This window comes from Equus quagga, chromosome 2 (genome assembly GCF_021613505.1).
Source record: "Equus quagga isolate Etosha38 chromosome 2, UCLA_HA_Equagga_1.0, whole genome shotgun sequence".
NCBI lineage: Eukaryota > Metazoa > Chordata > Mammalia > Perissodactyla > Equidae > Equus > Equus quagga.
This window is the reverse complement of record NC_060268.1, coordinates 125866000-125880915: the sequence shown is the minus strand read 5'-3', so window position 1 is coordinate 125880915 and position 14916 is coordinate 125866000. Positions and strand designations below refer to the sequence as shown.

At 55.8% G+C, this 14916-nt stretch overlaps 1 protein-coding gene across 5 annotated transcripts in view; it reads left to right on the top strand.

The window, feature by feature from the left end:
* Positions 1–73: 73 nt before the first annotated feature.
* Positions 74–14916, top strand: part of SLC29A3 (solute carrier family 29 member 3) — a 37625-nt gene continuing 22782 nt past the window's right edge. For 2 of the 5 annotated variants that reach the window (XM_046653868.1, XM_046653865.1), the window contains exons 1-3: positions 170–1195; positions 2714–2789; positions 3297–3595. In XM_046653868.1, the coding sequence (XP_046509824.1) occupies positions 3315–3595 (281 nt within the window). In that variant the 5' untranslated portion in view covers positions 170–1195; positions 2714–2789; positions 3297–3314. The other 3 variants (XM_046653866.1, XM_046653867.1, XM_046653869.1) reach the window with 3 other exon arrangements.

Genomic DNA, 14916 nt, shown 5'->3' with positions numbered 1-14916 from the left:
AGGCGGGGGCGGGGCGGGGGCGGGGCGGGGGCGGGGCGGGGGCGTGGCCCGGGCCCAGGCGGGGCGGGCGGCGGAGCTTGGCCTGCGGCCTCGCGGAGCCCCGAGTCGCAGTGGCCCTGGCGGCCCGGGAGGCGGCGGTGGCGGCGGCGTGGTGGCGACAGTAAGTGCAGGCCGGAGATCGGGCGCGGGCCTGGCCCCTGACCAGCTCTTGAGGCTCCCGGGCGCCCCTGGCTCGCGCTCTCGGCGGCCTCCCGCTCCCGCCCTCCTGGGGCTGCTCCACGGGAGCCGTGGGACCCCAGACCCGGCACCCCTGGCCGGCGCCTCTGGCTGTGTCCCCCTCCACCGTCCCTCTTCTTCCTCCCTGCTCTCCCTCCCTCTCGCTGGGGCTCTACCTTCTTTCTCCCCTCCCCCTGCTCGGGGAGTTCCTGAGACTGGACCTCACCGCCTGGATGTGGGGGGCCTGGGTATGGACAAGTCAGGCCACAGTATACAGAAGCTGCCTGACTCTTGGTCCAAATGGGGGAGCCTGAGACTGGGGTTGTCCGCAACCCCAGGGCCGATTCTGCCTTGGCCTCTGGGTGGTGCCCTGTTTCCCAGCAATGCTTTCCCATAAGTTAGCTTCACCAGCCCCCTACCTGCATTTCACACATGAGGAAATCGAGGCACAGAGGGGAGATTGACAGCCAGAGTCAGGAACCTCCTGGGAACCAGTCTCAGTTCCTGGCCAGAGGACAGTCTGCAGTAGCTTGAGGCCCCACAAGTTTCTCTTCTCTCTGTCCCATGCCCCAGGTCAGCCAGGGAGGGAGCAGGGCCAAGCCAGGCCAGCTCCTGCAGGGGCTTGAGGAGCACACACCAGGCCACAGCCAGCCTGTGCTGGGGACGCTGGGGCTCTTCCTTCCCTTTCTCTTTTTCTTTCTTTTTTAATCCAAAAGCCAGCAGCTAGCTTTTATAAAGAGTAATAAGACTTTGTGCACTCTGCTGCCTTGGCCTGTGACCCAAGCTAGAGAACATTCCTGGCTCCTTCTTCAGAAGCTCTGTCAAGGCTGAATGGTCCTGGACAAATAGACCCCTGGAGCTGAGAATGGGCCCCAGCCCAGTGTGGGCCCGAGCGACCCAGCCGTTGGCCCCTGCACCCACCACCGGACCTGGAGCGTCTGGAAAGAACCACTTGCCGTTTGTGTGTTGTCGTACACAGGTCATAGTAGTATTTACATTTTTAAACACTAATTCAGAAGCTGTGTGTGTGTGTGCATGCACGTGCACGTGTGACCACACCTTCCGGTTGGTCTGTTAGTGCTGGGCTCCCCGGGAGTCAAGGCTGGAAAGAGCTGTGCCCAACCAGGGGAGTTTAAAATAGACTTGCTGACTCGGACGCTCGGGCTGGGGCGTCCGGCAGCCTTGCCTGCCTGCTCCAGACTGCGCACTGCCCCAGCAGGGGAGAATATCCTGGCCGCGCAGAGTCCATTCAGCCAGCAAACGTTGATGAGGGTGCCCTGAGCGCTGCCCTCGCCTACACTCACAGCTCATTGTCCTCGAGGCCTTCAGGGGACATCTGTACTTGGAGCCAGCAGACGTGGGTTCACATTGCCAGCCAGCCTTCTCCCTGGTAAGCCGAGGAGTCTGTTTAGGCTTCACACTGCTTGGCTGTGTAACCTTACTCTTGCCATCTGGTAGCTGTGTGACCTTGGGCAAGTTACTCAACCTTTCTGAGCCTCAGACACTTCATCTATCAAATGGATCTTGGACTGATACCTACTGTATTAAGTGGCTGTCAGACTCAAATGCTAGGCACAGACCTTGGCATGCGTGAGTACTGGGTTTAATTTTAACTATTGGAATTCTTACTGTTTGAATGTGGGACAAATCAAGCGCCATTAAGCCCTCATTCTTTGCATTTGAAAAAAAGGAGGCAGTCACTCCTGTGCTGCCAAATTCAGAAGAATGCCGTGAGGCTCTCCTGAAATGGTGGATAAGGCTCTGTGCCTGTGTGCCAGGTGTTCCCATCTCCCCAGGGAAGACAGGCCCCACCCCGCCTGGCTTGATGCTCTGGGTGAAGGCTCAGCCACCTGTGTGAGCTGAGATGCCTTTATTGATTGATAGATTCTGTAGGGAGGAAGCTGCTGCAGAAGGGACTACCGTGTCCCATCCTCAGCATTATGGAAATATTTCCCGTTTATCAAGCTGCTGCCACGTCCTGGGTGCTAGATAGAGCAGGGAAGCAGGCTTGCTGTCTCCTAGCCAAATTCAGCAGCCGGCTAGCCAAGTGACAAGCCCAGGATGCCGGGGAAGAGGCTGACGTCTGTTCAACAGCTGCTACCCCGGGCCAGGCCTCGCCAGCCAGTTGCAGTTACATGGCCACTGTAAAAAGGCTTCCCCAGGTTTGCAGATGGGAAATTGAGGCTCCGAGGCATGGTGACTTGCCCAAGGCCGGGTAGGCAATAGTTTGTCTTAGGTGCTACCACAGATTGCCAGTGGCTGTCCCCTGGTGAAATGCGATGGACAGAGCTGGGGACGTGGGCAGGAGCTGCACACCCAGGCTTGGCCGTTTACCTGGCCTGTGACTTTCCACTCTTTGGACCTCTGTTTCCTCACAAACGAGAGAGTGGACTGTCAGAAGTCTCAAACTGCCTGCTCGACGCCGCTCTAGATACCGTGTTTTTTTTTTTTTAATTTGAATGCCTTTATTTTTATTTATAACTTTATTTTTGAATAGGTAATGCATTCATATAGTTCAGAATTCAAAGGCACAGAAGTATGCAGTGAAGTCCCAGAGGATATACAAAATAAGTGTGGGTATTCTCCCCGACCCCTCCCATCCCTGCTTTTTGGCACAAATAGTAGGATGTTCTACGCACTTTCCTGCTCCTCACTTTTCTCACATAAAGTTGAAAAACTTTAGAGAGGCTTCTTTGCCCATTAAGGTCCAATTCCTTTTTTTCTGGCTGCATGGAAAAATTTGAATGCCTTGAGACCAGGTTTGCCCTTCTGAATTGATTGCCACAGGCCCGACTCTGCTGCATTGCCTTACTCCCAGCCAGCCCCACACTCGCCTGCTGCCTCTGTTGCCCCTGCATGGGGCAGGGAAGGGGGGGTGACCCCTGAGGTCACGTGAAGTTCTGACATCTTGTCTTTCTCCCTACTCCTTAAACCTGAAGCTCTCCGGCCAGGCTTTGGTGACCCTGTCGACCCCAGGGTGGGGGCATAGTCAGCTTTGGAGGATGGGTAAGTCCCCAGCTATGCCCAGCCTCAGCTTCTGATCACCTACTCTCTCCCTGTTTTTCCATCTTCTCCTATAGTGGCCGTGGTCTCGGAGGATGACTTTCATTACAGTTCAAACTCCACCTACAGAACCGCGAGCAGCTCTCTCCGAGCTGACCAGGAAGCGCTGCTGGAGAAGCTGCTGGACCACCCGCCACCCGGCCTGCAGAGGCCCAAGGACCGCTTCAGTGGTACCTACATCATCTTCTTCAGCTTGGGCATTGGCGGCCTGCTGCCATGGAATTTCTTTGTCACTGCCAAGGAGTACTGGATATTCAAACTCCACAACTGCTCCATCCCGGCCACAAGGGAGAAACCTGAGGACTCGGACATCCTGGTAAGGGCACGTTCCTCCTGAGAGTCAGGGTGCGGGGTGTGGAGCATGCAGCCTCGATGGGGCGAAGGGCAACTTTGCGTGGGTACAGCGTTGCAGGCAGGTTTGCAGTGTGCTGAGACTAGGCATGCGACTTCAGAAGCTATGTGGGGTCTAGTAGAAGACATTCAGCTCTGGCTGAAGACATGCTTTGTGTTGTGTCTGAGACCTCCTGCTTCATGTGGCAGGGGAACATGGAAATGGGGAAGACACAATCCCAGCCTTCAGATTGCTTACTGTTTATCTGGGAAGAAGATGCAAATGATGATTCTATGCAGCTGTAGGATGGTAAACCTAAGAATCCAGAGTGCATGCCTCCAGGGGTTTGAAAGGGTGGCTCCAATAGCATTAAGTTCAGCTATGAGTTACAGAAAATTCCACAAGAGCAGTAGCTAAAACAAGATGGAAGATAGTTTTCTCTCATGTTCAAGTCCGGAGCAGCCAGCCCAGCACTGATGTGATGATCCATGTTTTCAGAAATCCAGTTGCTGCCTCATGTATAGCTTCCGTGCTCAAGATCACTTCACAGTCCAAGATGGCTATTGGAGTTCCAGCCATTACATCAAATAGGAAGAGAAGGAGAGGCATAACATAAAAACATTCCTGGAAGTAACACACATTGCTTCTGCTTACATCCCATTGGTCAAAACTCAGTCATGTGACCACATGAGCTGCAAAGGAGTCTAGGAAATGTAGTCTTTATCCCAGGGAACATTGTAACCAGCTAAAAGGGGAGGTTGTGTAGTTATGGAAGACAGGAGGAAGTGAAGACTCGAGGGTAAGTAGTCTCATGACCAGGCAGAGATTGCTGTGATTCAGAGCAGGTGGATCAGAAGAATGGGGAGGAGACAGTCCAGGTGGAAAGAAAAGCCTGGCAAAGGCAGGATGGGAGGAAGTTTCAGGTGTATATGAGGAACAGCAAAGCATCCAGTTTTGCTTTATGTAGGGAGCGCATAAGAGGAAAATAAGACTTGAGGTCATTGCCTGAGCCTTGAAGTCTTGCTCAGGCCTTGAATGCCGAGGTGAGGAGTCTAAAATGTGTTTGGTTGGCAGTGGCACCAAGCGCCCTCCCGCCGCCCTGGGCTGCTCATTTTGTGGGGTGACTTTTCCCTTGGGTGAGGGGAGTGTTAAAGCAAAAATTATTCTGCCACTTGTTAAAACGGTCAGGAAGCTTTACTCAAGACCGCTGCAATAAGGGTGAGAGATCGGGCTCCACTCAAGTACTCGAAGGACAAGTCGGGGTTTACGGCCGAGGAGCAGAGTGCGGGGTCAGTGGATGGACAGTTACTAAGAGGAGCCATTGAGGGGAGGGGATTCTTGCTAAAGGCAAGCCAAGAGCATAGATGCCAAGGGTGGAGGATGAGGAACTGATCAGATATCGAGAGTGATCAGATATCAAGGGTCAGGGGATTCTTGATAAACCAACATAGCAGGATTCTTGCTAAGACTGGGCTGGGTCAAGGTCACAGCCTGGTCTAGAAAAGGGCTCAGAGGTTTGGTTCATCTTTGCCAGGAGCCTCAGTTTCCACAGCTGATCTAGGCCAGAGTCTGCTCTCTCTTGAAAGTTCATGACTGTGGGAAGCGGGGGCATCTCTGAAGGCATGCCAGGCTGAGGGCTTGCTAGCTGCCCCTCTCCTCCCCAGGTGCCCCAGAGGATGAGAAGAGGGTACCCTAGCAGACCCCAGCCACACCCCTCGACTGGCCCGGGAGATGGCTCCCCACTCCTTTCCTGAAAGCACCTTTGAAACCCCTGACCGAACCCCAGGAACCTTCCCATTTTATAGGAGTGAATCTGACACGTTGACTAAGCCATCGTCTGTCTCAATGACTCTACCATGGCCACACATCCGAGTCACCAGGGAGCTTTTAAAAAATCCCAGTCTGGGCCCCCCCAGAGATTCTGATTGACTTGAGCCGAGCTGGGGTGTGCACAGGGGCATTTAAGCCTCCACACCCTCCCCCAGCCCCTTGACTCCGCTAACTGAGGAGCTCTTAGATGCCTCCAGCAGCTGAAGAGGTGCCATGGGAAGGTGGTGTGGCAGTTTAGAGCCTCCTGCTCAAGGTGTGGGCCTGGGACTAGGCCTTGCCTGGGAGCTTATCAGAGATGCAGAGTCCCGGGCCCCACCCCAGCGCAGCCCCGTCAGGGGCTAATGCTAACAAGCACCCAGGTGCCTGAAGGCACAGTGGAGTTGGAGATGATCCGGCGAGGGCATGGGTGCAGCGCTGCCTCTGTTAGTTCTGAGCTCTCTGGCCTCTGTGCTGCCTCGTTTTCCTGGCATGTAACAGGCACATACTACCACCAACTTCTTAGGGTTGTCAGGATTAAGTCAATTAATATGAGTACAGAAAATGCAGAACAGGGTCTGGCACTGCTCTGCGAGTGCTGTGTAAACATCATGGCATTATCATCATTTGGGGGATGGGGCCCCACTTCTGAGCTGTGTGCGGCCCTGGTGTATTTCCAGACGTCTGGCTCAGCTAGTGCTTTATGATCCACTTTTATTTACCAGTGACTCAAGCGTCCCAGCTTTCTGCCCGCCTCAGTAAATCACCCAGCCCACTTGGGCTTCATCCAGAAGATCGTTGTCTGTCTGGGCCAACCCCCAGCCTAGGGCTGCCCCCGGGGCTAGGTTGCACGTGCACCTGTCCTGTCTGCACCTGCCCTGGGAGCAGGCTGCCTGCAGCAGGCTGGGGAGCACAGGCCTGTCTCTGAGAGCAGGGCCCTCACGCAGTTGACGTCTGCGGTTGCTGCTCTTGCTGCAAGGCGGTCCCTGCCCAGCTGCAGACACTTAGCATTCCAGGCCCTGCTATGATGCTTTATCGCCTCTTTCCAAGTGCTGGCAGGTGCAGATGTAGTACCTGCGGCTGCCCGGAGCTCCTGGCTCTTGGCATCGGAGATGAGAGACCTGTCACCCCTCGATTCATGGGCCAGGTTTGGGAAGCAAGCATGCTGGGGCGTTTCTGCATTTTGTCGGTCATTTTTCTTTGCCTAATTCCTCATTCCTGCCATCCACCTCCCCAGTTCTTTCCCCCTCTCTTCCTAATTTCCCTGCAAGAGATCAGGCTTGGTCTGCTCCGTCACCTGAGGGCCACTTTGGGGAGAGAGGGGGAGAGTCAAATGGGTCTGTCTCCAGCCGCCACCTGCAACTCAATTAGCTGTGGGTCTGGATGTTGTCTTTTTCTGCTCTTTCCTCTTACTATTTCCCAGGGATGGGTACCATCAGATGGGGAGCTTGACTCAGCAGGAATGTTTGCAGACAGACCCCTCAGTTATGTCACTTTCAAGGTCACCTGCCATCCCAGGCTCATTTCCTTCTGCCTGGGACAGTTTTGGGGATGGGTTAGAACGCATCCCGCTCACCTGCCCCCGTCTCTGCCTCTGAATAAGAACTTTGAATAAACCCACCACAGGCCTGTGAGTCCAGAGCCAAAAAATTGGAGCCTAAACGAGGAAGAATTGATCTGAAACGAAGGTGCAGGGGGACCCATCATGGCCGTCATCTTCTGAGCCCAGCTCTGGGCCTGCCGTGCTGGCAGGCGTGTTGAACTCATTGTTCTTATTAACCCTGTTTTTTCAGACAAAAAGCCAGAGGCTCAGAGAGGTTCAGTAACTTGCCCCAAATCACATAGCTCGGAAGGGCTGTGGAGAATTTCACGGTGAATTTAAGTGGATAAATGATTGCCAAACTGGTCATGCTAGGAGAGTGGTGTAGAGCGGACTGTCCTGGAGACAGGGGCCACCCCACACCCTGACACTGCCAAACACTGTCTTTCTTCCTGTGGAGAGCCCTTCCTCGGTCTGGCCTCCTTTCCCACCCTGGAACCCCAGGTGCCTTAGCTCTACCTCTGGATTCTGGACCAGCTTCCAAGCTGCCAGCTTCCCTGATCCCTTCCTATCTCCTCTCTCCTGCCCCCTCCAGGTCGTCCCTTGGCTCTGGGGCTTGTAAGCCATTCCTGATCCTGTAGGGGACCCCTTGCCCTCCCCTCAGCCTCTCCTGCAGGCCTGTATGGGCTGCCCCTGGGCCAGGGAGCGTAGGCTGGACCTGCCCCACTTTCTGCCCCAAAGAGGACAGTGACTGCACCTTCTCCTGGTCATTCCCTGCCTCAAGGCCTCCACTCCCCCTTCCCGCACATTCTTCCTGTGTGCCTTGGCCTGCCCAGGGCTCTTCTCTGACGGGGGTGTAGGACTTGGCCGGGTCGTGGGTTTGGAACCCACACTCTGACTTGGTGTCAGCAGGGCCAGGACCCAGGACTGGCAATCTGCTGCTGTGTCGTCCATCCCTTGACCAGAGGGGACCCCAACAGCCTGTCCCAGGGAATGGGGAAAGAGGCAGATGCTTCTCTTACTTCTGGGAACCTCCCCTGCTGCCACCCCTCTGAGCCAGGGCTCCTGGTCTGGGTATCCAGAGGCCACTCTCTCCCCATTGAGTCCTCATCACACCACTTGTGGTGTTGAGTGCTTACGGGGGTGGGGCCCTGCTCTTGGTGGGTGCCCGGCCTGCATTATCTCATTCAACCCCGTAGCACCCCTGTGAGGCGGGAACTGTTATTATCCATGGTGACAATTCCAGTTTCACAGATGAGGATGCCTCCTGCACTAAACTGTTAGTTCTCTGGGGACAACGAATAAAGCTCTCTTACTGTCCATCCCTGTGCGCTCAGCACAGCTAGCGTGGTGCTCAGCACGTAGGAGCACACAATAAATATTTGTTGCGTTAGTTATCGTATGGCTAGGGAGGAAAGCCCCATCACTCCAATGCAAGATAGGGATAGCATGGCTCTGTAAGGGAGAAGAAGAAGATCTGGGGGTCACAGTGTCCAGCACCAAAGGAGTTCTGATCCTTCAGGTGGGTTGGCAGAGACACGAAGTGGGATTCCTGCTACAGGGAAGGGACCCAGGTTGGCCTAAGGCATCCCCTTATTTACAGCACCTTGGTCCTGGCCCAACCCCTCGGCCCCCTTCTTTAGAAGCAGGAGAGCATGACTTGGGAGCTATTTTTACAACTAAGGGCAGACATCCCAATTCAGGGAGGAAGGATTGAAAGGAACCAGGATGAACTAGTTTGGAGAAGAGGAAAGTGGAGAACAGATTATCAGAGGTCTTGGCAGTGACCTGCTGACTTTAGAAGTTCCTGCCGTGCACCCCGTGCCCGCGCGCCGCGGGGCTTACCATCTTGCTTCATCTGCAGGACGACCTGCTGAGTTAGATACTGTCACCCCCCCATTTCCAGATGGAGAAGTGAGGCCCACAGATTTTAGGCCACTGGCCCAAGGTCATTTGCTAGCAAGTGACAGAACTGAGATTTGGACCAATCTGGAGGCCAACAGAACCATGCTGGTGACCAGCGTGCTCCCTGGCCTGTCCCTCTACCCAGGTGTTTTCGGCTCTGGCCACACACAGAATCGCCTACGGAGCTTTGACCCCCCCCACACACACATACACACAAACACACACACAGGATCCACGTGCAGTCTGAGGAGGGCCCTGGGCACAAGCATTTCAGCTCTCCAGGCGAGGCTCCCATGCAGCCACGTGATCCAGGGAAAGGGTGACCCCATGGGGATAGGAGCAGCCATTCTCTGCCTCTCCCAGAGGGCCCATTGCATGGGCTTAGGCCACATCATGAGAGACCTCGGCAAGCCCTCTGGAAGAACTTCCTGCAGTGCCATTGTCAAAGCTGGCAGCGGCAGGGAGCGTTTCCTCGAGGAGCAGCAGAGCAGTCTCCCTGTGGGCAGTCCAAGGATGGCTCTCTTGGCCTAGGCCACCTCGGAGCGGGGCTCCTCACTGGGCCCCTTACAATCGCAGGTGGGTGCTGGGACTTGTCTACCCTAAATGCTTTGGGCTTAATTCCCCGGCATGGCTGGCTGTCCCCCACTCCCTCAGTCCTGCAGCCGCCAGTGATGGCCCTGGGAAGAAGCTTCAGCCCTTCCTCTGGGTAGATACTCCCTTTGGTGGAAGCTGGGGGGCTCCACAGAGGAAGATGGCTGTCCAAGGATGCTCCTGGAAAAGGAGGAGTCAAGGCGACTGGGCCCCGAGGCACACGTCCTCACACCTGGGGTGACACAGCCAGAGCAGTGAAGCTATGGGAACAGAGGCGAGGCACACCCTTCACGGAGGCAGTCCGGGCCTCTGCTCCTTGTGCTGCTGTCGCCATGAGGACAGCCACTGACCCCTCTGGGCTGGATCAGTGAGTGGACTGAGACGTGCTCCAGGAGTTTTAAGAGCCACAGGTAATTTGTTTTTGAAATCCCTGTATCTGGGATAAAGCTGGGTCTGTCTCATGGGACTGCAGGGTGGCCGGGAGGAGCCCAGATGGCGACAGAAAGATGTCACTCCGCTCCAGCCCTCACAGTACCCTTGCGCCCGGTGTCTCGGTGCCTGGCTCTGTGGCCCTTGGGCCCTCTGTGCTCACAGACCCGCCTGGCAGAGTTTACAGAGCCTCCAGATATCATGGGGAGGGATGTCCCATATGTACTGCGCACCTCCCACGTGGTGGCTGCTGTGCGAGGACATCGCTGAATCCTAGTAACGGTCGCTGCCTCTACCAAGCCCTTGCCATGTGCTGGCCACTGTGCTGAGGACGCTGGTTCGCTCATTAATTCCACAGTATTCATTAAGCAACCTACTATGTGCCAGAGGCTTTATCTGCATTATCCATTTTGGTCCTTACTACAGCCCTAAGGGATAGGTATTATTATACCCATTTTACAGGGAAGGAAACCAAGGCTCAAAAAATGTAGTTTGTTCCCAGGCACAAAGTAAATGACAACTGGGACTCAGACCGGGCCATCTGAACCATGTTGTCCGGCTCTTAACGCTGTGCCCCACGTCAGCATTTTCAAATGTTTCCAGACTTCTTTTGACCACAATGCGCATTTCACCTGGCAACACCTACATGTCTGTAATGGAAACAACCATCTCATAAAGCAGCATCTACACTCTAAAAAACCCTCTGATTGTAGTTTTCCAGGAGGAGCAAGTGATCCTCAGCGCCAATCTTCTAAGTGGCTTATAAGCCACCCAGGCTGAGGATGGGGGAGGGGCAGTTTGCCCTTGGATTTAACCTTGTGTAGGTCCTTGGTGGCTTTGGGGAGCAGCGCTGTGGAGGAGGGGCAGAAGCTGGCCCGGAGGCGGTGAGGGGAGGTTGGAAGAGGGACACTGGGGGCAGCAAACCTGGAGAACTGTGTCTAGGAATTTGGCTTTAAAAAAACTGCCTCCCAGGGGAACGAGGCAGGAGTTGCAGGGGAAGTGTGGTCAACAGTGGTGTGGCTTTTCTGCTTTTAAAACACAAGAGAAATAACAGCTAGTTTGTGTGTTCATATGAATAGTCCAGTAGAGAGGGAGAAGCAGGTGCTGAGGAAGCGGAGGAAGCACAGCTCAGGGAGGTCGGTGAGCAGACGGAGGGCCTGGGCTCGGGTTCACGGGGAGGGGGCGGGGGGGAACACAGAAAAGCACGCAGCTGGTCCATCTCTAGGAATAGGAGAGAAATCAGCCAAAGATGAAAGGAAATACAATTCTGGTCGTGACCCATTAAGTGGATTTCTTATCCTTTCATGGGCTGCAACCTGTAATTTGAAAAACCCTGCTGCACCTGTCTGCCTGACCTCGCAGCCATCCATGAGGATGCATCTTGCCCACATTCTGCAGGAGAGGAAAGTGGAGGCAATAAGTAGCTTGCTGGGGCCTCAGGGCTACAAAGACAAGAGTGGGGGCTGCAACCCACAGGGATTCAAATTGCCATCAGCTTTCCTGGGGTACTAGGCAAGTACCCAGATTCCTAGGCCCCATACTGCTAGTTCCTTCTCCCCAGAGTGGGCCTGGGCACTGTTGCCAGGTGCCTCTGACATGGCCAGCTGGCAGGGAGCAGGTATCCAGGAACCACGCTTCTGTGCCACATGCTGTTCCTTGAGAAGCACGCACTGTTCTGGATATAGGTGGATTGAGATGCTCCTGCAGACCAATCCTAGTGCCACTCAGATCTCTCCAAATGCAAAAGATGCTTGGACTCCATTTGGCAATCCACTCTTTGAGAGAATTCCAAAGAATGGTGCTGAGTGAGTGAGCTTCCTCCTCCCCCATGAGAGTGGATTAAGGCAGGATTTTGCCTGAGCCCTGTCATCCCAGAAAAGGGGGTGGCGGGGACAGTCAGGGCATCAGGCAGGAGGGAGTGGGGCTCTGGGCTTTCTGCCCCAGGGCATGGGTGAGTGCCTGCCTGGCAGAGAGGGCAGGTCGCCACCCCCCCCCTCCCGCCCCGCTGCCCAGTGGCTTAGGCCAGCATGGATGGCTGCTCTAAACCATCTCTAAAAATTAGAACCAAAAGTGAGTCATTTTTTTTTTATTCCCTTGTCCACCCTCTGACTCTAACTGCAGAGCCAGCCAGCGTGCCATTCCTAGTAAATATACCTGTGATGGCTTTTTCTTCTGTTTTTAGCTCTTGCTGCGTCCTGCAGAGGGAGAGAAAAAGCCTGTCTTAAAACGCTGTCAGTCATGCCTTCCGTGGCCTTGAGTTCTCGAATTCTCTTTTTATTTTCTCCCTGCGTGCTGACGGCCCCGTCTCCCCACCTGCGCCGGCTCCCTGGCCCCCCTGGGCTATCGATCCCCCCCCCCCCCCCCCCGCCTTCGATTTTATTTCTTCCTGCACTCGTCCTTAGAATCCAGAGGTGATTTCCTCGACCAATTAGAACATGGCCTGGGCCTTAAGTGCTCCAGTGTCTCCTTAACATGATTGATCATCGCAAGTAGCCGGAGAGCAGAGCCCAATCGGAGTCTTTGCCGGGCACCTTCGTTACGGGCATCATCGTCTGGAAGGGGTTTGCATGGCGGCTGGAGCCTGGGGGCCCCTTGCTGGCGTCTGGGGGGTCCTCTGTGTGCGTGTGTATTTGTGTAGCGCATGTGAGTGTGCACGCGTGTGCCCCTGAGGCCTGTCAGCAGCCTGTGGTTCGGCCCACGTGGGTCTCCCAAGAGAAACGCACCCCGCAGCAACGATGGCGTGTGGGATGAGGAAGTGCCGACTGGTCTCCTAAGACTCCCCCTCTGTGGGGCTCTCCTGGGTCTCCTTCTGCAGGGAGCACGCGGAGCACCCCCAGACCACCTCCTCTTTGCCCACATGCCCCAGCACCCTGGCGGTCAGCCTGGGATGCTGATACACAATGGCCCTCTGGGGGCTGCAGAAGCTGTCCCGGCCACGCCAGCACTGTTGGAGGAGGTGGAGGAGTCTTTCGCAGAGTAGCCCAGGAGGGGGCGTTCACACGGAGGGCCTGGGCTGCGTGTTTAGGGAGTTTGGAGCGAAGGGAACTAGGGGCCTGGTGGCTGGAGGCAACGAAGCTGAAGAGGTTTTTTTCCTGAGCCTGAGGGAGCCCTGAGTGAGCCTCTTAGCCAGCAGTGAGGGAGAAAGGAAATGCAGGCCAGGAAGGGGGAACTTCACGGAGCAAGTCTGCCCCAAAAAGCTTTCCACTGAGTAGCGCGAGGTGGGAGGCTCACTCCAGAAAACCTCGGAGCTTTGCTCATCCTCTGGCAGGGATTCCAAGGAGATGTGAAAAAGGATCGCGGGCTGGGGAGGGCTGCTGAAGAATAAGGTTTCTAGTGACCCCGGGGAGCCCGCCCTGGAGCTGGCCAGAGAGGCCGAGTGTCAGACGGATGTCAGAGCAGCGTGCAAAGGTCTGATGGGGCCCCGTCCCGCCTGTGACTGGGTCTGTCTGGCCAGCATCTTTCCTGGTCTTACCTCTCCGATTCTGCCCAGCTTTGTTCTGCCTTTGGGCCCCTGGCCACCCCTTCACACAGGCGGATCTGGGCTTCTGTTTCCCTCACCTGTCTGGCCCCAGGAACAGGCACCACCCCTCCCTCCCTGCCCAGCCAGCCCTCCCAGCTCATCCATGCCCCCGGCCACACACTCATTAGATTTCCTGGACCAGAGCTCCAAACATGGGGCCTTGGAACCCACAGACAGGATGCCAGCTGCACCCCTCATGGGGACACCTGCCCTCTGCTCGCTTCTCGGCCTGCCCAGCAATGACTTTGGTGGATGCCAGGGCGAGGGTGCCTCCCCTACAGCATCCCAGGCTGCAGAACTCGGCTCTCTCTCCCAAGGCAGCAAGTTTGCAATGGCAAACTATTCTTGACTGCAGCCCGCTCGCTGCTGCTAATTTCATGCCCCTGTGATCCAGGTAACGCTTTGCTGCCTCGAGCTGCCACCCCCCAGGCTCGAATCGCTTTTTCTCGCCCCGCAGGAGCCCAGCTGCCTCTGCCGCCCACTCTTGAGGTGGGGGCTGCGCAGAGCTGCCTCTCCGAAGCCACCGGGCGGCCGGGCGCCGGGTTAGTCTGCTGCAGCTCGTGACTAATTTACTGCACTTATTTCAAAGTGCCCAAATGGCATTTGGAGAGAGGAAGCTTAGCCAGGGTCTGCCAGAGATAAACAGGCTCATTTCGGGGCCTCCCTGCCCGAAGAAACCTCTTTACCTGGACTCTGAGCCCGGAATTAAATTCTTCCAGAAGAGACGCTTAGCACAGAGCCTCTCAGCATGGTGGAGGGAATAAATGCTCCCCGTCCAAAAATGGGCCTTACATCTGGCCAGCTAGCTCTGGTGGGTTTTTAAATTGTGTTTGAGAAGCGTTTCTCCCCATCCTGGTGTTCACAAACTGGGCCAGGGTGTAAGAGATGAAAACGAGTTTCCTCGTCTCCATGGCAAGTGGATCAAGTGCCCCGTGCGGGGGCCGGCAATGGCTCCTTCATGCCTACCTGCCATTGGGCGCCGCTGGCCCCTGGCACCTCTGGGCGGGGGTCTTTCCACAGTCTGGGTTATGAGCCCCACCCCCACCAGGCCAGGGGTCTTTGCTGGGGTCTGCACAGTCAGGAGAGAAGCTGGAGGCCTGCCCGGGGCTTCCCAGCTATTGTGTCCTCTGTAACGTGGTCTGTGCTCATCAGCAGACCGTGTCCATCCATTTCGGGTGGCTGACAGAAGAGAGGTCTTTTCTCTTAATCTTTTTGGTTTTTTTTCTTTTTAACACTCTCAGATCCACAGGCCCCAGGGGAATGGACAGTGGGGTTTAAGGAAAAGAGAGAGTTACCAGGCAGAGGGGAGAGAAGTCAGACCTTGCATCATTTGCTGGCTTGGGCAGGTCACCTGCATGTAAGGGCTGGGGCAGAGGGGAGAGGCCACCCTGCTGGAACCTCAGATCCTGTGAGCTGGCCCCTGCTCACTGCTGGGAGGGCATGTGGGCTGCCTGTCCACCACCCCAGTGACAGTGTCGGGGCTTGTGGTATGAGGCAGGCGGCTCAGCTGGAGCC